Here is a 22,940-nt window from a genome sequence, read left to right on the forward strand (position 1 = left end):
TATTGTCTAATTATGCTAAAATATATGATCAAACATTCAACCATTTTTAAAATAGAAATAAATACTATTAGTAATGATTTCAAAGCAAGTTATCCATCAAATTGTGCAATGTAAAAGTAGCAATAGTTTTCATGGTAAAATTGTGAAATTTACTGTGGTTTTTACACCATTTTTCTCTAAATGAAAAAAACAGTACTTTTTTTAACTGTAATAAACTGTGGTGTCGTTTTGGCATTTATAGTAATACACCGAAAAATCTACAGTTGTTGATTTGCGGTATTAAAAAAACAAACAAACTGGCAGCTCAGGTGCCCAAATTTTAGTGTAAAATTGCATTTTTTTTTTATTTACAGTAAACAAAACAAATGTAAATTTTCCAGTAAAATTCTGGCAACTGAGCTGCCTTTTTTTTAATCATAAAAACAACAGTACTGTTTTTCCATTTACAGTAATATACCCTACATTTTGAGGTGAAATTATTGCAATTTACCATATTTTTTTTTACATTTTAATTTAAAAAAAATCTCTGAAGCATAGGAGTAGGAAATGCTGACCTCCCAGCCCCTTAGCACACTGGGATTCAGCATTACTCCTCTCTAGTCACTTTAAACTTTTTACTGTCTCGTTTTCTTTTACATTGCCTCCTAGAGTGGTCTTAGGCCACATTGTATATTGCATATTGTGTATATTGTCCTTGTTTTGTATATTGTGTGGTTTCTTCTTTTTAAAAAAAATGCAAAGCACCTCAGGGAAGCAATCTAAATTTTGTTGGACCTGTACCTGTACATGCACAATGACAATAAAGATCATTCATAGATTCATTCATGAATACAATGCATTAAAGAAATGTGTAATACCGTAATACTATTCACTCTTAAAAGTGGCCCTCTGGGGCCAAACATCACTGCGATGTGGCCCTCAGTGAAAATGACTTTGACACATGTGCTGTAAATGGAAAAACCGTACTGTTGTTTTTATGGTAAAAAAAAAAAAAAAAAAAGGCAGCTCAGTTGCCAGAATTTTACTGTCAAATTTACATTTGTTTTTTTTACTGTAAATAAAACAAAACTGCAATATTGCAGTAAAATTTTGGCACCTGAGCTGCCAGATTTTTTTTGTTTTTTTTACCGTCTAATCAACAACTGTAGATTTTTCGGTGTATTACTGTAAATGCCAAAACGGCACCACAGTTTATTACAGTAAAAAAAGTATATATTTTTTTCATTTAGAGAAAAATGCTGTAAAAACCACAGCAAATTTCATAATTTTACCATGAAATCTATCGCTATTTTTACATTGCACACTTTGATGGATAACTTGCTTTGAATCATTATTATTAGTATTTATTTCTATTTTAAAAATGGTTTGAATGTTTGATCATATATTTTTGCATTTCTGATTATTATTATTATTAATGTATTATTATTTCCTTTTTTTTTTTCCTTCTGTTTATTTAATCGATGTATTTGTAGATACTACTTTGTTTTTTTGTTGTTGTTTCTTTCTTTTTTTGGGGGGGTGGGTGGATGGTATGGATGGGATATAAACAAAAATATTTTGACATTTAGGGCAGACAATAGATATTTGATTTATGTGAATATGATGTAATGGATAGGAATGTCTGATGCTGGATGTCAATAAAAATAAAATGAAAAAAAAAGAAAATAAATCATTATTATTAGTATTTATTTCTATTTAAAAAATGGTTTGAATGTTTGATCATATATTTTTGCATAATTAGACAATATTTAAGTGAACATAATTTTTCGATTACATGGAGTACATATATTTTTTTCTCTCAAAATAGGAAAGAAATAATACATTTAGTAAGAAAAGTGACAGTACTTTATTGATACATATTATTTCCAGGCTTTTGAGGGCCAAATAAAATGAAGTGGCGGGCCACATCTGGCCCCCGGGGCCTTGAGTTTGACACCTGTGATTTTAGACCGAATATAACCGCACACAAATTTGCAAGACCGCCTTCATGCACGCAGGTGGTTAAATATAAGAAAATGAAAGGGATTATTTTTGTAGTTGCAAGCTTCAATAAAAATGTTTAAAAAAAAAAAGTCTTTGGTCGTTTTAGAATGTGACAGGCTGTTTTTTTTTTTGCTGTGTTGTGGATGATTGATCGCGACGTGAAAATGGGATGTTTTGCTTTCCACGCAAAGATTAGCCGGACTAAAACTGCAAAAAACAAACAAAAAACTGGTGTGTTGTGGTGTGACAGTGCTCCATGCAGGGTTTGGGCTTCTTGCTATTGGTGGCCATGCCCAGAAGTTGTTGCCATGCAACTCGATCTGGCACACACACACACACACACACACACACACACACACACACACACACACACACACATGCACAGGGGAGCCAACAATGGTCCGCTTTATGAGGTGCCCACCGATGCCATGGTAACCTCCTCGTTCTGGGCAAAGGCAGACGGGGTTGCGTGCCAAAAAAATGCCATGGTGCCTTATTTTCCCTTTTCTGCCACCGCGTTGCCCGGGAACCTTTTGAGAGTTATTAAGTGAAACCGGTGGGCAGACAAATTACGGCGAGTGGTGTGCGAGGAAGGAGGCAAAAGTTTGCACTTTGCCCGTGTCCCGCGCCGTGAATGGAGGAGGAACACGTGATTGGAAACCCTAATGGCGTCACTTGGGTTGGACACAAGTATTGGGACACACCCTCTGAACGTTTGGGTCACGCTTCACTGTGAGGAAAAGTGCAGGAAGTTAAGTCGAGTTTGCGTGTGCTAAAACACGTGCAAACTTGCACATGTCATCGCCTTGTTAGGCGTGGGCTCCAAAGGAGATCCAGAGAGGCAGAAATACAAAATAGGCCCTTTAAAAATATATATAATTTGGAGAATGTGTCGCGGGTCGCTAAAAAAATGAGCTGCGGGCCGCACTTTGGACAACCCTGGCATAACAACTCACGATGAGGCCAAAGAAAGTTGCGAGTGCGAGCACTTTGCTAAAGAAAGTGAGTGAATTCAAGACGTAACTCATCGTCATACTTGCCAACCCTCCCAATTTTTCCGGGGGACTCCCGAATTTCAGTGCCCCTCCCGAAAATCTCCCGGGGTAACCATTCTCCGACAATATTAAGGCGTGCCGTGATGGCACTGCCTTTAGCGTCCTCTACAACCTGTCGTCGCGTCCGCTTTTTCACCATACAAACAGCGTGCCGGCCCAGTCACATGTCGTATGCGGCTTCTGCAGACAGACGTAAGTGACTGCAAGGCATACTTGATCAACAGCCATACAGGTCACACTGAGGGTGGCCGTATAAACAACTTTAACACTGTTACAAATATGCGCCACACTGTGAACCCACACCAAACAAGAATGACAAACACATCTCGGGAGAACATCCGCACCGTAACACAACATAAACACAACAGAACAAATACCCGGAATCCCTTGCAGCCCTAACTCTTCCGGGCTACAATATACACCCCCGCTACCACCAAACCCCGCCCCCCATACCTCAACCCTTCCCCAATCTCCCGAATTCGGAGGTCTCAAGGTTGGCAAGTATGCACATCGTGCTCCCCACCCCACTTCTCTTTGATCAGAGCAGGGCCGCCTCTGGCTAAATTGGGGCCCTAGGCAGAATTTTATCTGAAGCTCTCCATATTACAAAAAATGTTCACACAGTTTTTTTTTACGTTAAACGATGTTTAGACATTTTTAATCAAACTTAAATTAAATTTGATGCATGTTTTGCACTACAACAAATTGATAGGATGTTTTTTTTTTGTACATAATTGAAACATAAAGTTGCAAACCTTCATAACAGAACTCCAAAAAGGAATCAAACCCAAATTTGACTTTGATACGTGACCAGCATTATATTTATATATTTTTTTTAATTAAAAATGTTCTTTTAAATATTACTTTTTCATATACAAATATTCATCCATACTGTATATACACACATAAAAAATAAAACTTATGGGAAAAATTTATTCGGTTTCCCACTATATACTTTGATTTATGAACCCCTATTTATACAAACTAATCGATATAATAACCGCAGACATAAAAATATTAGAGATGTCCGATAATATCGGCAGGCCGATAAATGCATTAAAATGTAATATCGGAAATTATCGGTATCGTTTTTTTTATTATCGGTATTGTTTTTTTTTTGTTTTTTTTATTTTTTTAAATTAAATCAACATAAAAAACACAAGATACACTTACAATTAGTGCACCAACCTAAAAAACCTCCCTCCCCCATTCACACTCATTCACACAAAAGGGTTGTTTCTTTCTGTAATTAATATTCTGGTTCCTACATTATACATCAATATATATCAATACAGTCTGGTCCACTAATAGTACTAACCTTTAACAGTTAATTTACTAATTTTCAATAATTACTAGTTTCTATGTAACTGTTTTTATATTTTTACTTTCTTTTTTTATTCAATACATTTTTTTTAATTTATTTACCTTATTTTATTTGATTAATTTTTTAAAAAAGGACCTTATCTTCACCATACCTGGTTGTCCAAATTAGGCATAATAATGTGTTAATTCCACGACTGTATATATCGGTATCGGTTGATATCGGTATCTGTAATTAAGAGTTGGACAATATCAAAATATCGGATATCGGCAAAAAAGCCATTATCGGACATCCCTAAAAAATATGCTTTGTTGCACAAACTCTCCGTGTACAAATGTTCCATCCACCCATTTTGTGCCGGCAGCACATCCACTGTGTGCTGTCTGCTGTCATTAGCTACTGTGTTAATTGCTTTTCAAGCGTTTTTATTTAGCTTTTATTTATAAAAAAATTCTAGTTTTGCTAGCTCAATTTCAGTGGACAAGCGACGTGTGGTCGGGACACGTTCAGGAACTATCCACAGCGTTGTCGACACTGCCTCCTCCCTGCTCTACTGCACTGCAAGAAGATTAACCGACAAGGTAAAGAGAATTTTATTTCAAATTCCTAATCGTTGTAGCAACTCGGATGTTAAAGTTAAGGATTTTTGTGATTCCAAACTGTGAGTGCGCCACAGCGCTAGTGATAGTCAGTGCGTGTCCATGCACTAAATTAGTCCGATTTCTCAAATAGTTTGGCTCTAAATAAGCAAGGAAACACCTTAATCCGATAGTGTTTGAAAAGTCGAACTAACACACCTGGATTACACGATTGGAAACCAGAGCTCTCGAGTGGGTGTGTGCCGACGGAGAGGACCCTTCGTATCCAGCATACGCCAGTATCGACGCGCGGGATGCAACCCAGAAGCAGATACCATTCATTAAAAACGTGGTGACAATTGTCACAAAGAGGAGACTATTATTTGCTTCACTAATTAAAAATAACAGAACATTTTGAAGTACATCGATGGTAGAAAAAGGTAGAATTTTTTTATTTATTAAGAAGGTAGCTAAGGACATTGAGAAGAAAGTGTCATGGCCAGGGTGCATTCCAATGCGCACTCATCTGTGCGCTCTGCTGATTGCGCCTTCAAGAGTGCACCTGTGCGCGCCACTCCGGCAGAGGCTGCAATCAATCACCGGCAGTCAGCACACCTGAAGCTGATCATCAGACCCGCCTTCATAAGCCTGCACAACCTGCTATCCCGTGCCAGAACGTAGTCTTCTGTCCGAGTACAGTAAGTAAGCCGTCTAACGAAGCTCTTTGCCTTTCTCTCTCTGCACTGCAAAAAGTTAGTGTTCAAAAACAAGAAAAAAAAATACAAAAATTAGGGGTATTTTATTTGAACTAAGCAAAATTATCTGCCAATAGAACAAGAAAATTCGTCTTGTCAAGACTTTCCAAAACAAGTAAAGTTAGCTAACCTCAATGAACCCAAAAATACCTTAAAATAAGTATATTCTCACTAATAACAAGTGCACTTTTCTTGGTAGAAAAAAAAAATTGATCTTTTTGCTCAATATGTTGAAAAATATTCTTAAATTAAGTAAATGCTAGTGCCATTATCTTGACATAATGATATGCGCTCTGCATCATGATTTTTTTTTTCATGCTTGAAGTAAGAATTGATTACTTTAAAAAAGTAGTTTTATACTTGTGAGTGTTGATGACACAGCTTCGCAACAGTTGATATTCTAGTTTCAAGCATGTTTTACTCAATATAGGTCATACAATCTCAGCAACAAGCTGTAATATCTTACTGAGATCATTTAGGACCAAAACACTTAAAACAAGTAAAACACTCTAACATAAAATCTTCTTAGTGAGAAGAATGATCTTATCAGACTGAAAATAAGCAAATATCACCCTTATTTGAGATATTTAATCTTATTTAGATTTCAGTTTTTGCAGTGTGTGGTTTTCCCCCGTCGTGTTGATTGGTCTTGTGTTCTCCCCTTGTCGTTCCTTACAGCAACCCCTTCGTTCCCGCGTGACGAGCGGTGCGTCTCGTCTCCCCGCGTTCCCTCTGCTTTCCTGACTGCCTCTTGGATCTCGACCTCCCGCCTGAACACGGACCTCCAACGCCTCTCTATCGCCCCCGACTTCCTGCCTGCTCGCGGATCGTCGAGCCTGCTCTGCCCCTTTTTGGACGTGCCTCTCGCTCAACGCTCCGGTAACACTCAGCAGTTAATTCCTACACATAGTCACACACATATACACCCTTTTGGCTCAGTCACACTCCATACCCTTGTTTATTAATATTAATATTTATTATTTATATATATATATATAGTTCATATATATAAATAAAATATTGCTGGAACAGTATTAGTCAGGACACGAACGGTCTTAAAACTCCTTACATTCGAAAGTTTTGTTTTGTTTCCATGTTTCTGCGTCCAAAAATTCCTTCGAAAAAACTACCCCCGGTCTTATCTTTGCTTTGGACCTGCATCCGCTCCGAGACCTTCTTGTTAGCAGCGTCATGTTAGTAACAAAATCGTTTTTTTTAAGCTGTCTGCTATTTAACATCAACATGGCCATTTGAGACGTAATATTTGTAATCTGTGCCGGTATTATAGCGGACATCGGGTACTACACTGCAAAAACTGAAATCTAAGTAAGATTAAATATCTCAAATAAGGGTGATATTTGCTTATTTTCTGTCTGATAAGATAATTCTTCTCACTAAGCAGATTTTATGTTAGAGTGTTTTACTTGTTTTAAGTGTTTTGGTCCTAAATGATCTCAGTAAGATATTACAGCTTGTTGCTGAGATTTGATGACCTATATTGAGTAAAACATGCTTGAAACTAGAATATCAACTGTTGCAAAGCTGTGTCATCAACACTCACAAGTATAAAACTGCTTTTTCAAAGTAAGAATTTCTTATTACAAGCATGAAATAAAATTGACACAATTGTGTCTCATAATTAAAACAGATGACAGCCAAATGGACTTTGCTGTTTTATTTTCAATGAAACAATAGAACATACATACTCTTATAGTAGTACAGTTGGCAAAATACAGCAAACTGTCAGTTAATATTTAAACATTTCACATGTGACATTTTGAACAATTTTGAACAGAAATAGTTCATGCACATTCAGATAAATTCTTCAAAATTACAATAAAAAAACAATTTGGTCTGGGGCCGGGCTGTAAATATATATATATATATATATATATATATATATATATATATATATATATATATATATATATATATATATATATATATATATATATATATATATATATATATATATATATATATATATATATATATATATACTTATACTACTTATACTATAATGGCACTAGCATTTACTTAATTTAAGAATATTTTTCAACATATTGAGAAAGGTCTCATATTTGTTTTTTCTACCAAGAAAAGTGCACTCGTTATTAGTGAGAATATACTTATTTTAAGGTATTTTGGGGTTCATTGAGGTTAGCTAATTTTACTTGTTTTGGAAAGTCTTGACAAGCCAAATTTTCTTGTTCTATTGGCAGATAATTTTGCTTAGTTCAAGTAAAATGCCCCTAACTTTTGTAAAAAAAAATTCTTGTTTTTGAACACTGACATTTTGCAGTGTACAGTGTTGACGTAAGAAGCCGCAGAGGCCTTGTTTGGTGTGACGACCTAATCAACCGGAAAAGCTATATATTTATCTGCGCCAGCCAGGCATTAAAAAATAGATCTAAAAATTAGCGATCATCAATCTTCACTGTGACGTCACATTAAGAAAAAATGACCGACAGGAAGGCGAGAAACACTTTTTATTTCAACAGACTCTCGCGCCGTACCTGCCGTCAAAACTCTAAAGACCGACTGCACAGTTCCTGTCTTCACAATAAAAGCACTGCTTCATCCTGCCTGCGCTAACAAAATAAGAGTCTCAGAAAGCTGGCGCGCACAAGCTAGCAAGCTACGGAGTTTGCCGCCATTGTATTTCTTGTAAAGTGTATAATAATAATAATAGATTTTATTTGTAAAAAGCACTTTATATTGAGTAAACAATCTCAAAGTGCTACAGTGTATTAAAATAATAATAATAATAAAAAGATAATAAAGAAATAAATAAAAATAAAAACTAAAACAGCCAAATAGCTATAATTAGTATGCATATATCTAAAAAAAGGCTTTTTTAAAAAGAAGGGCTTTTAAGCCTTTTTTAAAAGCATCCACAGTCTGTGGTGCCCTCAGGTGGTCAGGGAGAGCTTTCCACAGACTGGGAGCGGCGGAGCAGAAAGCCCGGTCTCCCATTGTTCGTAGCTTTGTCCTTGGAGGTGTCGTGTGGAGGATTTGGGGGTGAGTAGTTCTTTGAGGTATAAAAAGGAGTATGGAAGCTGGACAAATATAAGATGGCAAAAAGCAACCACTTTCATGTGGTATTGGACAGAAAGGAGGACTTTTTTTCTCCTCCATTTGAAAATGTGGACGTTATCATCACTACTGTCTGATTCCAATCAATGCAAGTCGTCAGAATCAGGTAATACACCAACTTATATTCTTGTCTTCATGAAAGAAAGGAATTTATATGTGTTAAACATGCTTGTATTCTCATTAAACACATTTAACTTGTTAACAAAAACGTCTCTTTCATGAATAAATACATATAAATTATATATATGAATGAGGTAGATCCCCTCCACTTGGTCACTTAGGGTTGTCCCGATACCAATATTTTGGTACCGGTAACAAAATGTTTTTTGATACTTTTCGAAAATTTTCAAAAAAAGGGGACATAAAAAAATGGCTTAATTTGAACAAAATATCTTATGATGCAATAACATAAGTTTCTTATTGCAATCAAAATACAATTTTGTCCTTAAATAAAATAGTGAACATACTAGACAACTTGTCTTTTAGTAGTAAGTAAACAAACAAAGGCTCCTAATTAGTCTGCTGACGTATGCAGTAACATATTGTGTCATTTGTCATTCTGTCAACATTATGATGTATTATTAATCTACCTGTTCATTTACTGTTAATATATGCTTATCTCTTATGTGTGACTGCCATCATATTGCGGTCTACACGTATCTCTTATGTGTGACTGCCATCTACTAGTCACATTTATAATTTCACCATGTACCAAATAAAATAGCTTCGAGGTCGGAAAGCACAACCAAAATGATTCCGTACATTAGGTGCACCGGGTTATAAGGGGCACTGTCGAGTTTTGAGAAAATGAAAGGATTTTAAAGGCCTACTGAAAGCCACTACTACCGACCACGCAGTCTGATGGTTTATACATCAATGATGAAATCTTAACATTGCAACACATGCCAATACGGCCGGGTTAATTTATAAAGTGCAATTTTAAATTTCCCGCTAAACTTCCGGTTGGAAACGTTTATGTATGATGACGTATGCGCGTGACGTCACGACGGCAACGGAAGTATTCGTACCCAATGTGTCACCATACAAACTGCTCTGTTTTCATCGAACAATTCCACAGTATTCTTGACATCTGTGTTGGTGAATCTTTTGCAATTTGTTTAATGAACAATGGAGACTGCAAAGAAGAAAGTTGTAGGTGGGATTGGTGTATTAGCGGCTGGCTGCAGCAACACAACAAGGAGTACTTACTTGGATAGCAGACGCATAGCCGATGCTAGCCGCCAACCGCACGGATGATCGAGTGAAGTCCTTCGTCGTGCCGTCGATCGCTGGAACGCAGGTGAGCACGGGTGTTGATGAGCAGATGAGGGCTGGCTGGCGTAAGTGGAGCGCTAATGTTTTTATCATAGCTCTGTGAGGTCCGGTTGCTAAGTTGCTAAGTTAGTTTCAGCGTCGTTAACAACAGCATTGTTAAGCTTTGCCAGGCTGAGAATTATTAACCGTGTATTTACATGTCCATGGTTTAATAGTATTGTTGATCTTCTGTCTATCCTTCCAGTCAGGGATTTATTTATTTTGTTTCTATCTGCGTTGGAGCCAGATGCTATCACGTTAGCTCAGTAGCTAAAGAGCTTCGCTGATGTATTGTCGTGGAGATAAAAGTCACTGTGAATGTCCATTTCGCGTTCTCGACTCTCATTTTCAAGAGGATATAGTATCCGAGGTGGTTTAAAATACAAATCCGTGATCCACAATAGAAAAAGGAGAGAGTGTGGAATCCAATGAGCCAGCTTGTACCTAAGTTACGGTCAGAGCGAAAAAAGATACACCCTGCACTGCTCTCTAGTTCTTCACTCTAACGTTCCTCATTCACGAATCTTTCATCCTCGCTCAAATTAATGGGGTAATCGTCGCTTTCTCGGTCCGAATCGCTCTCGCTCCATTGTAAACAACGGGGAATTGTGAGGAATCCTACCTCCTGTGACGTCACGCTACTTCCGGTATAGGCGAGGCTTTTTTTTTATCAGCGACCAAAAGTTGCGAACTTTATCATCGTTGTTCTATACTAAATCCTTTCAGCAAAAATATGGCAATATCGCGAAATGATCAAGTATGACACATAGAATGGATCTGCTATCCCCGTTTAAATAAAAAAATGTCATTTCAGTAGGCCTTTAAGTGCGCCTTATAGTCCAAAAAATATGGTAATTTAGTGCATGGAAAACGTAGTGATTGTGCGCGTTATGTCTGTTGGATATACAGCACCCTATATTGTGCTCAAAATATGGACTTTTGTCCGAGTTGGAAGCCATTATTCACGTTTACACTGTCTCTTATGGAGACTTTTGCTCCAATATGCAAACTTTTCTATTTACAAACTGTTCAGGGACCACTCGGGTAAACAATTGGCGGATGAACGAACGGCGTGCACGACAGTACTTTCCCGGGAAATAATTAGCTCCTTGCTCTGCGTGAGCTTTGGACCTGCAGTGTGAGCAGGGGGGGAATGTGGCGCAGTTAGGTAACACTGTAACACGAGCGCGCGTCTGCGGGGGGAGCGGGGGGAGAACCACGGCGACAAAAAGACCCCAAAGAAAGGAAGAGTTTCAGATTAAACCGCTCCGATTGGAAAGCGACGGGCGCTCATGTTTGACGTCATGTTTGGCGTCGCTTCCATTCATTTCCATATTACCGGGGGGTCATCTGGGCACCTTGCCCAGCCCCGTGCGCTCTTCGACCCCTCTCAGGCCGGGCCAGATTAAAAACAGCACTCACTCGCGACTGAGGTAGCGAAATTAGGAGGGTCACGCGGTAGGTCGTCTTTTAAAAAAGGGGGGGATCTGTGCCAATATGTCATTGGCAGTCGAGCCCTACACCTCAAACGTGGTCGTCATGGTCACTCAGGAACGCAGGCGATGTCGCAGGCCCTCGTCTCACAAGTCGTGTCCATAAACATAGGGCTGCTTATGAATAGGAAGAAGGGAGCGAGTGGACAAGCACTGCATCAAATAGCAAACAATGCGTCAGATAACATCTGCCCGGCGACTGGACCGAGCGCGGCGCGGAAACAAAAGTGGCTGGTGTCTTTGTACTCCCGATAATGAGCGCGACTAAATAAAAAGCCACAATCGCGTCCACGTGTGCAACAGCCGACCGTTTACAGCGAGCGGAGAAAATGGCTCTGGGTTTGTTTTTTTATTGTTTCGCCAGAAGCAGAGTTCCCCTCGCCTTTGTGTGCGCACGGCCTGCAGGAGGGCGCGACGAGCACGAGGGGCTGAGTGTTAGATCTATGACAAAAGTTCACTTTAAAAAAAAAAAAGAAGTGTTTTACATCCCAGAAAAACAAAGCGTGATAAATTGATCAGTGATTGATTGGATATGGCCGATTTTGGTGCTGTTAGAATGAAAACAAGCAGAAAAAAAGTATTGGGACTGATGTTTCATAATCTTGAATATCTTCAAAAAAAAATTTTAATTTAATTTAATTTAATTTTTTATTTATCTCCTTCTTTTTATTTTTTTAAATTTTTTTTTTTTATTTTTTTATTTTTATAATGTATATTTATCTCCGTCATTGATGTGCATCTTTGATCGACAGACAATTAAACCTCAGCAACTAAACCCACATTTCCACACCAATGCCTGAGAATGTCATGTCCGTTGATCATGTTTTTGTTTAGTTATGTTCTGCTTGGTTTTTGGACACTTTTTAGTTCCTGTTTTCACTCCCTTGCCTTGTCACCATGACTGCTCATTAGTTTCACCTGTCTCACGTTTTGCACTCGCGCACCTGTCACAAATCATGTCTGTATTATTTAAGCCCATTGTTGTCAGGAAGTCAGCCTGGCAACATTAACTCTGATACCTCCATGATTACACGTCCATGCCATAGTTCTATGATCTTTCCATGCTTGACCAAGTAAGTTTTGTTTTATGTCCTTAGTCTGTTTACACTACCGTTCAAAAGTTTGGGGTCACCCAAACAATTTTGTGGAATAGCCTTCATTTCTAAGAACAAGAATAGACTGTAGAGTTTCAGATGAAAGTTCTCTTTTTCTGGCCATTTTGAGCGTTTAATTGACCCCACAAATGTGATGCTCCAGAAACTCAATCTGCTCAAAGGAAGGTCCGTTTTGTAGCTTCTGTAACGAGCTAAACTGTTTTCAGATGTGTGAACATGATTGCACAAGGGTTTTCTAATAATCAATTAGCCTTCTGAGCCAATGAGCAAACACATTGTTCATTAGAACACTGGAGTGATAGTTGCTGGAAATGGGCCTCTATACACCTATGTAGATATTGCACCAAAAACCAGACATTTGCAGCTAGAATAGTCATTTACCACATTAGCAATGTATAGAGTGTATTTCTTTAAAGTTAAGACTAGTTTAAAGTTATCTTCATTGAAAAGTACAGTGCTTTTCCTTCAAAAATAAGGACATTTCAATGTGACCCCAAACTTTTGAACGGTAGTGTATGTGTTAATTTTGTTCATAGCCAAGTTTGTACTTCCGCCCTTGTGCGCGCTTTTCGTTTGTTCCTTTTGATAGTGTTAAAATAAATATGTCCTTACCTTCACGCCTTGCCCGTTCCAACTTTCCTTTGCATTCCGGGAAAACAAACCATCCCATAGTCCCCGTATTGACAGAGAAGGAGCAGGATGAAGAAAAATATTATATTTTCCTGCCCCTTTCAACATAATACATACTCTTCCTTAATAGATATCATACAAACCAAACAAATACATCCAAATATAATAAACAAACAAAAAACACACAAAAAAACCACAAGTGCAAAACTTCATGAACTACAAACCGAACAAAAAAAGTAATCTACACCTCACGGGATGATACAAAACAAATACAAAACCAGACAAAAAAATAAGTAAAATAATAAATATAAAGCAAAATGTAAACACTTATGGCTGTCCATATGATCTTACTGTTCTGTCTTTATATATATTTTTCAATTGGAATATATTTTTACAGTCTTTTATTTCATTGTAAAGAGAATTGCACAGTTTAACCCCCACCACTGATATACACATTTGTTTTAAAGTTGTCCTTGAATACTGATGTTGGAAATGACCTTTTCTTCTATGCTCTTCATTCTCAAAAGTGATCACAAACATTTTTTGTAAATTTGCTGGTAATGTTTTACTTCTAGCCTTAAACATAACACATAATGTCTGTAACTTTACTAGCTCATGTAGTTTCAATAAAGCAGAATTAATAAATCATATGTTAGTGTGTTCTAAGTAATCTACTTTATGAATAATCCTTATAGCTCTTTTCTGTAGTTGATACAATGCCTTTATGTTACTCTTATATGTGTTCCCCCACACTTCCACACAGTAGCTGATATATGGCAATATAAGTGCACAATACAATATACGCATTACCCTATAATCCAGGGGTCACCAACGCGGTGCCCGCGGGCACCAGGTCGCCCGTAAGGACCAGATGAGTCGCCTGTTCTAAAAAAAAAAAAAAAAAATTAAATCTACATAGAAAAAACACAAGATACACTTTCAATCAGTGCATCAACCCAAACAACCCCCCCCCCCCCTCCCCATGCACACTCATCCACACCCACTCACAGAAAAGGGGTTATTTCTTTCTGCTACCAATATTCTGGTTCCCACAACATAGACAACACATCTGCAAGGGACACAGTCCCTGAAGCACACATGATTGTATAGGCTGCTGGTCCACTAACATTTTCATTAATTACTATGTTTTATGTAATTATTTTTATATTGTTTTACTTTCTTTTTTATCCAAGAAAATGTTTTTTATTTATTTATCTTATTTTATTTTATTTTTTAAAAAAGGGCCTTATCTTCAACAGACCAGGTTGTCAATGAAATTAGATTTGTTTAAAGGTTTTTTAAACCAGGCCCAGTCCAGATAATGTCCAAGTCGGACTCAGCAACACACACCTTCATTCATGTACACAGAAAAAAATTAGGGAACACAACAGATTGCATATAATTTATAAACAAAATTACATTTTCAAAATAAGCATTTATGTACAGTCCAGATTATGTCCAGGTCACTCAAATTAGGGAACACAACAACAGATATCATATAATCTATAAACATAATTATACTTTCAAAATAAGCCTTTGAGTATTTCTCATCTTTTTTTTAAATGTTTTTTGGCATCATTATCGTTTTCAACCATGTAACTCTCTAAAGTTAGAAAATACTGAATAAATGTTTTAAAGAAAGTAATACTAAGTGAATATCTGTTTTTGGCCTTAAAAATAAACATTTTACCGAGTACTATAATTAAATTGACTAAATCATGATTGTCAATGAACTCTCCTAAAATAACAGAAACCACATTAAGCTTCATAAACAAACCAATCCTTAAACACATTTTTTCAACTTCCACCCAAAACAAAGACACAATATGAAAATACCAAAACAAATGCAGGGTGGATTCAGGCTCCTGACAACAAAATTGGCAATCATCTGACTCTGTCATATTCCATAATTTTCACATTTTCCCTGTGGGTAAGAAGTTATAAATAATTTTAATTTGAAAATAACGATTTTGCACATCGATAGTGGTTTTATAGATTAGTTTGAATATGGCATTCCATGGCAACGGGCAGTCAAAAAAGTCCTCCCATTTTCCATTTGTGTTGTATGAGGCAACCTTCAAAGATTTCTTTATTAAATAAAAATTATATATTTTTCTATTTATTTTAGTTCCTTTTTGCCAACTAGAATTTCTTATTAGAGGTTTACAAACTAATAATTTAGTAGTTCCATAATTAATTATTTGTTTCCATCTTTTCCCAATTACTCCAGTTAGTTGATAAAATGAAAAGCTTGAGCAAGCATCACCATACATAGCTCTAAATTCATTATTTTACCATTCTCATTGATAATATCATTGACAAAAATGATTCCTCTTTCAAACACATTTTTCCAAAAGAAAGGCTTTCCATCTATTACAATATTAGAGTTCATCCATATTAACTGCTGCAAAATATCGTCTCTTTTTTCTGGCACATAAAATTGAAAACACCACTATGAGTGGATTGTTTCCTTTATGAACCCCGCCATGTTTCCCAGCAGACTCTCTGGGAGGGGATCACTTGTAAAAAAGGATACAATTTATTTTGATACAGTACATGTTTTTTGTCCAACAGGACATTTGTGTACCACTCAATGTTTAAATACATCTTTGGAACAATTGATGCTTTTAAAGACAGACACATAGCTTCAAGGTTGAGAAGTTTCAGGCCCCCATATTCATACTCTTTGTACAAAACCTTTCTTTTAATCTTTTCTGGTTTGCCGTTCCAGACAAAATCGAAGACCCTCCGCTCATAAATCTTAAAAAAGTTTTGTGATGGAGCTGGTAATGACAAAAACAAATAAATAAATTGAGGAATAATTAACGAGTTGGCAATAGACATTTTACCATACAAGGTTAGGGATTTCCCTTTCCATAATTGCATAATTTTGTCCAGCTTTCTTAGTCGATTATCATAATTTACTGAGCCTAGATCTTCCAGATTTTCTGGGACAACAACACCAAGTATGTTAACTGGTCCATCTGTCCACAAAACAGGCACTTTGCATTCCATTCCAAAGGACGTTCCCTTTAGATTTCCGATCCTTAACATTTTACATTTATCATAATTAAGCTTAAGGCCAGATTGCTGTGAAAATATGTCCAAAAGATTAAGAAGGTTCCGCAAACAATGAGGAAAAATCTTATCTTTGTGAATCAGCCTTTTCTGACATGAACTTCATCAAGAACAAACACAGAACACGCCTCACTGATGCACATCTGCAAGACTCACTCAGAGTTGCAGTGTCAAGTTACACACCAGAGTACAACACACTAGTTAACAGCATGCAATGCCAGGCTTCCCACTAACTGACAAAGAAACAGATAACAGATTTGGTGTCCAGTTCAAAGTGTGACATGATTTAAAAATTTGAGAGTTTACTTTTGTATTTTACATGAGTTATTATTTGTACAAACATGGTGCAAAGTAATTCATGATTTGTTAAAAAAAAATGTTAGTGGCTAGCTAGTTAAAATGGGATATTGTGATTTCACAAGGCTGTCTTAGAAGTGATCATTTGAAAATGTTCAATTTGAAAAATGTGCACTTAGAGAAAATATAAAAATAAAGTGTTGCATATTGATATTTATCTGTTTCTATATATATTTATTGTGAGAAATCATTAAGATGATCAGTGTTTCCACAAAGATAAATATCATTAATTATTAATAATAACAGAGTTAAAGGTAAATTGAGCAAATTGGCTACTTCTGGCAATTTATTTAAGTGTGTATCTAACTGGTAGCCCTTCGCAGTAATCAGTACCCAAGAAGTAGCCCTTGGTTTCAAAAAGGTTGGTGACCCCTGCTATAATCTAACACAGGGGTCACCGCACATGTGCAATATGAGATTTCCATGTCAGACTCATCCAGTATCACTCCTAAAAATCTAAGTTCAGAAACCCTTTCAATATCAATTCCATCTATTGACAGTTTGATCGTTTCCTCCCTTTTCCTCTTACAAAAAATCATAAACTTTGTTTTTTTTACATTTAACGATAATTTATTGACATCAAGCCATCTCTTAAGTTTAATAATTTCCTGTTCAATAATGTTTGATAACGCTTTTGAGTCATGTCCCGAACTATAAAAGTTGGTGTCGTCCGCAGATAATACAAATTTCAATAACTTTGATACCTCACATATATCATTAATGTATAAAATAAACAATTTTGGTCCCAAAACAGAACCTTGTGGAATTCCACATTCAATCTCAATATCTTTGAGAAACTCATTTATTTCAAAGCTTAAATGAAAAAGTGATAGTTCTCCCCTTACACACATGTCAAAACTGACAGTGAAATATTTCAAAAGTATATTTTTACATATTTAAGATGATTATGGTCATCATAAATATCGGACTAAACAACTTTATAAATCCTCGTGTGATGATGTCAGTCTGCCGGTCCCATCGCACAGGCGCCATTTGTAATAAAAATCAAAATTCAGTATCTCGTAAAATGTGAATTCATATACAGGTATATATATATACATATATATATATATATATGTAAATATTATATACTATATATATATAAATATTATATATATATATATATATATATATATATATATATATATATATATATATATATATATATATATATATATATATATATATATATATATATATATATATATATGTGTGTATATATACACAGTCGCGGTCAAAAGTTGACATACACTTGTAAAGAACATAGTGTCATGGCTGTTTTAAATTTCCAATAATTTCTATTATCATTTTTTTGTGATAGAGTGATTGGAGCACATACTTGTTTGTCACAAAAAAACATTCATGAAGTTTTGATCTTTTATGAATTTATTATGGGTCTACTGAAAATTTGACCAAATCTGCTGGGTCAAAAGTATACATACAGCAACGTACATTATCAATTTGGGTGATGTAGAAAAGTTACAATCAAATCAAATTAGCTTCATGGCATGGCCTCTTAACTTCATGTGAGTGATTATGATTGACGACACCTGTTGACTTCTCTGAGCCCATTTAAATAGGGCTCATGTGATGCAGTCATTAGACTCAGTTACAAAGGCGACAATGGGAAAGTCAAAGGAACTCAGCACAGATATGAAAAAAGGTCCAAAGAGCAACTGTGCGGACAATTGTTCGTAAGTATAAAGTGCATGGCACAGTTTTGTCACTGCCACGATCAGGAAGAAAATGCAAGCTATCACCTGCTGCTGAGAGAAAATTGGTCAGGATGATCAAGAGTCAACCGAGAACCACCAAAAAGCAGGTCTGCAAATAATCGGAAACTGCTGGAACACAGGTGCCAGTGTCCACAGTCAAGCGTGTTTTGCATTACCATGGACTGAGAGGCTACCATGCGAGAAGGAAGCCCTTGCTCCAGAAGCAACGCCTTAAGGCTGGTCTAAAGTTTACTGCTCATCACATGGGCAAAGATAAGACCTTCTGGAAGAAATTTCTGTGGTCAGATGAAACAAAAAAATTGAGCTGTTTGGCCATAATACCCAGCAATATGTTTGGAGGAGAAAAGGCGAGGCCTTTAATCCCAGGAACGCAATTCCTACCGTCACGCATGGTGGTGGTAGTATTATGGTCTGGGCCTGTTTTGCTGCCCATGGAACTGGTGCTTTACAGAGAGTAAATGGGACAATGAAAAATGAGGATTACCTCCAAATTCTTCAGGACAACCTAAAATCATCAGCCCGGAGGTTGGGTCTTGGGTGCAGTTGGGTGTTCCAACAGGACAATGACCCCAAACACACGTCAAAAGTGGTAAAGGAATGGCTAAATCAGACAAGAATTAAGGTTTTAGAATGGCCTTCCCACAGTCCTGACTTAAACGTGTGGACAATGCTGAAGAAACAAATCCATGTCAGAAAACCAACACATTTAGCTGAACTGCACTAATTTTGTCAAGAGGAGTGGTCAAAAATTCAAGCAGAAGCTTGTGGATGGCTACCAAAAGCCAAAGGGACATGTAACCAAATATTAACATTGCTGTATGTATACTTTTGACCGAGAAGATTTGCTCACATTTTCAGTAGACTCATAATAAATTCATAAAAGAACCAAACTTCATGAATGTTTTTTGTGACCAACAAGTATGTGCACTAATCACTCTATCACAAAAAAATAAGAGTTGTAGAAATGATTGTTCTTTACAAGTGTATATAAACTTTTGACCACAACTGTACACACACATATACAGTATTTTTTTTAAAAGCGTTTAATACATATGATTTTTTAATACAGATTAGGGACGGACATTCAGAATTAGCCCAAATGTAGTATGTAACATGTGCTCATGTAACATACTTGTCCTTATCAAATAAATCAAATTAAAAATATATTGTGTTCGTCTATATATATATATTTTTTTTTAATGTTTTCTACAGCCTGTTTAATGTTTTTAATGTAAATGTGATATCATTATTCTTGATAATTGGACTTTAAAATAGAGAAAAAAGAAGGTCCTCCAGTCCCTGCAGTACTCTGACTCGCCACAGTGGGACAAACGGGGGCGCTCTCGCTAGCACACACATGCCCCTACAGCGGAAGCCAGCAGTTTTTTTTTTAAACACGCGGCATTTCTAACACAGGAAACAATATGTTTGTGCTTTTTTATTTAATCAAATACAAAAACGTTGTTTTACTGCTTTGAATCGAATGAAATGAAATGAATGAATGAATAAATGTTTCTGCCAATGTGGAAGATTATATATCCAGGATTAAATATACTCTAAGGTGGACTTTTAACACAAAATGAATGTGATCATACAAAGTTCATGTTCATGGAGGTGCTGCTTCAGATACAAATACAGAAAGGTAAGTCAAGTTTTTATCAAAGTTAATTACTTCCTTCTTTTATTGGTATTTTAATAGGCAACCTGTACTAACAAGGATCAGAGCATATGCATTTAAGTTAAAAAAAGGAAAGAAAACTCCAAAGGCATCTATCTGTCTCACCTGGTGTGAAGGTCACCACATGTCACTGCCCTAAATACAACACATTTTGTTTGTATATTCCTTATTTATTTATTTTTTTAAATGGTGTGTATTAAACAAAAAAATTATTGCGTCTGTATAGATCTTTATTTTTTTAAAAATGTGTCTGTATATGTCTTGCTAAAAAATACAAAAACGTGTGTGTGTGTGTGTGTGTGTGTGTGTGTATATATATATATATATATATATATATATATATATATATATATATATATATATATATATATATATATATATATATATACTGTACATATATACATATTTAATATTCATGTATATGAATATAAAGTGGCAACACGGTTGCAGAGGGGTTAGTGCGTCTGCCTCACAATACGAAGGTCCTGGGTTCGATCCTGCGCTCAGGATCTTTCTGTGTGGAGTTTGCATGTTCTCCCCATGACTGCGTGGGTTCCCTCCGGGTACTCCGGCTTCCTCCCACTTCCAAAGACATGCACCTGGGGATAGGTTGATTGGCGACACTAAATTGGCGTAGTATGTGAATGTGAGTGTGAATGTTGTCTGTCTATCTGTGTTGGCCCTGCGGTGAGGTGGCGACTTGTCCAGGGTGTACCCCGCTTTCCGCCCGAATGCAGCTGAGATAGGCTGGAGCCTATGCTGGACATCCCCCGCGACCCCGAAAGGGATAAGCGGTAGAAAAAATGGATGGATGGATGGATGGATATATAATGTTTTATTTTAAAAATGTCTGTTTATATATTCTAATAAAAATACAAAAATATGTCTTTATAATATACATATTTTATTTTTTTTAAGTGTCGTATACTAGATATTTTATTCTTGTTTAAATGTGTTTTCATACAGTTTATAAAAATGTGTATATATATATATAAAGATTTTATGTAAAAATGCGTCTGTTAAAAATGACATTTTTTTTTACTCATTTATTTTATTTAAAAAATACTGAGAAATTATTGCGTTGTATTTGTGTATATTTAACTTTTTTAAATGTGTCTGTATACATGGTTTGTAATAAATACAAAAAAAGTGTGTGTATATATATATATATATATATATATATAGAAAGTTTTATTTAAAAAATGTGTCTGTTTATACATTCTAATAAAAATACAAAGATATGTCTTTATAATATACATATTTAATTTTTTTTAAGTGTTGTATACTAGATATTTTATTCTTGTTTAAATGTGTTTTCATATAGTTTATAAAATGTGTCTGTGTACATATATATATATGTATTTTTTTTATGCGTCTGTTAATACATTTCATTAAAACTACAAAAAATGTCTGTTTTTTTAATCATTTATTTTATTTAAAAATACTGAGAAATTATTGCGTTTTACATTTGTATATTTAACTGTTTTTAAAAGTGTCTGTATATATGGTTTGTAAAAAAATATAAATAAATGGTGTGTGTGTGTATGTAAATATATATAAATATTTTATTTTATCAAATGTATTATACATCTTAGAAAAAAAAACCCATTGCATCTGTAAATTAATGTTTTATTTTTAAATTGCATAAATAGGACATTTACCCTGAACAGTAAAATGAGTTAAAATAAAGCAATTGCATGAACATTTATGACTTGTCGAACACCAAATGGATAATCATACGATTTAGTTGTTTCAAGTATTTTGGCTATTGCAACTCGAAAGAAAAACACCCTGAGTCTTTTTTTGGGGGGGGGGGGAGGGTATCCTCTTCACCAGTTCACAAACTAAAGGGTGCATATTAAATCAATCCTTCTCCACAATTGGCAATACAAAGTTCCAGTCGAATCCTTTTATTTTCCTCATTTGGCTCAGACGTGTCAGCTTTGGCGGGGGCCCTCTTGGACTGTTTATCAGCGTACGACAAAGCCAACTAAGGTCACCGTACTCACAATTTGACTCGGAAGAGAACACAACCTGCAGAGCGTGGCGCATATATGTGTGTGTGTGTGTGTTGATGCATGGACGGTTTGTCGGTGCAGAGTTGGTGGCTCGGCGAGAGCGCACATGGCAGCGAGAGCGATTGGACCAGCTAAGCGAGAGGCACAGCTGCTTGGAGAGGACTCTGTGGCATTTCTGTGTCCCCTCTCCCTCCAAATACACACACACACACCAGAGCATACGTACAGTATACACTCACACACTCTACCACTCATGCTGTAGCAGCATATAGTTACAGATAGCTCCTGATCTGTTTTTTTTTTTTGTGTGCCCTCACGTTGACTTTGTTGACATATCCATATTTTTATCAGCAGCCCCAGCAAGAGGATTCTGGCGTGGGAGGCAGCGTGGCAGAGTGGAATGGCGTGGGAAAGGTGGCAGCTGTGTTATGACTTCTCTGCCAGGTCATGGTGCATGGTAGGATGGATGCCTCCTGTCTCTCTTTCTCTCTGTATTGATGAACACGTATGTCTTTGCGTCCTCCTTCGCACTTTTGCACGCTCAGCGGCTGCAGAATGTTAACTTTTAATGCAGGGGTTTCCACTATAGCGGTGGTCAGCAACCCGCAGCTCTACGGCTCTTTAGCGCCGCCCTAGTGACTCCCTGGACCGCTTTCAGAGATGTGTGAAAATGGAAAAAGATAAAGAAAAAAAAAGTTTTTTTTGTTTTAATATATTTTCTGTAGGAGAACAA

The 22,940-nt window shown here is 36.3% G+C and overlaps 1 protein-coding gene across 6 annotated transcripts in view; it reads left to right on the top strand.

The window, feature by feature from the left end:
- The first annotated feature begins 12,611 nt into the window (after positions 1 to 12,611).
- The window catches only part of nfixb (nuclear factor I/Xb), a 511,053-nt gene continuing 500,724 nt past the window's right edge, over positions 12,612 to 22,940 (top strand). For 2 of the 6 annotated variants that reach the window (XM_062037119.1, XM_062037121.1), the window contains exons 1-3: positions 19,856 to 20,153; positions 22,289 to 22,429; positions 22,562 to 22,664. In XM_062037119.1, coding sequence (XP_061893103.1) covers positions 22,314 to 22,429; positions 22,562 to 22,664 — 219 coding nt within the window. In that variant the 5' untranslated portion in view covers positions 19,856 to 20,153; positions 22,289 to 22,313. Of the gene's footprint in view, positions 12,669 to 19,855; positions 20,154 to 22,288; positions 22,430 to 22,558; positions 22,665 to 22,940 lie in introns of those variants that run through there. The other 4 variants (XM_062037126.1, XM_062037124.1, XM_062037125.1 and 1 more) reach the window with 4 other exon arrangements.

The sequence above is a fragment of the Entelurus aequoreus genome, linkage group LG25 (assembly GCF_033978785.1).
Source record: "Entelurus aequoreus isolate RoL-2023_Sb linkage group LG25, RoL_Eaeq_v1.1, whole genome shotgun sequence".
NCBI classification, from domain to species: Eukaryota; Metazoa; Chordata; class Actinopteri; order Syngnathiformes; family Syngnathidae; genus Entelurus; species Entelurus aequoreus.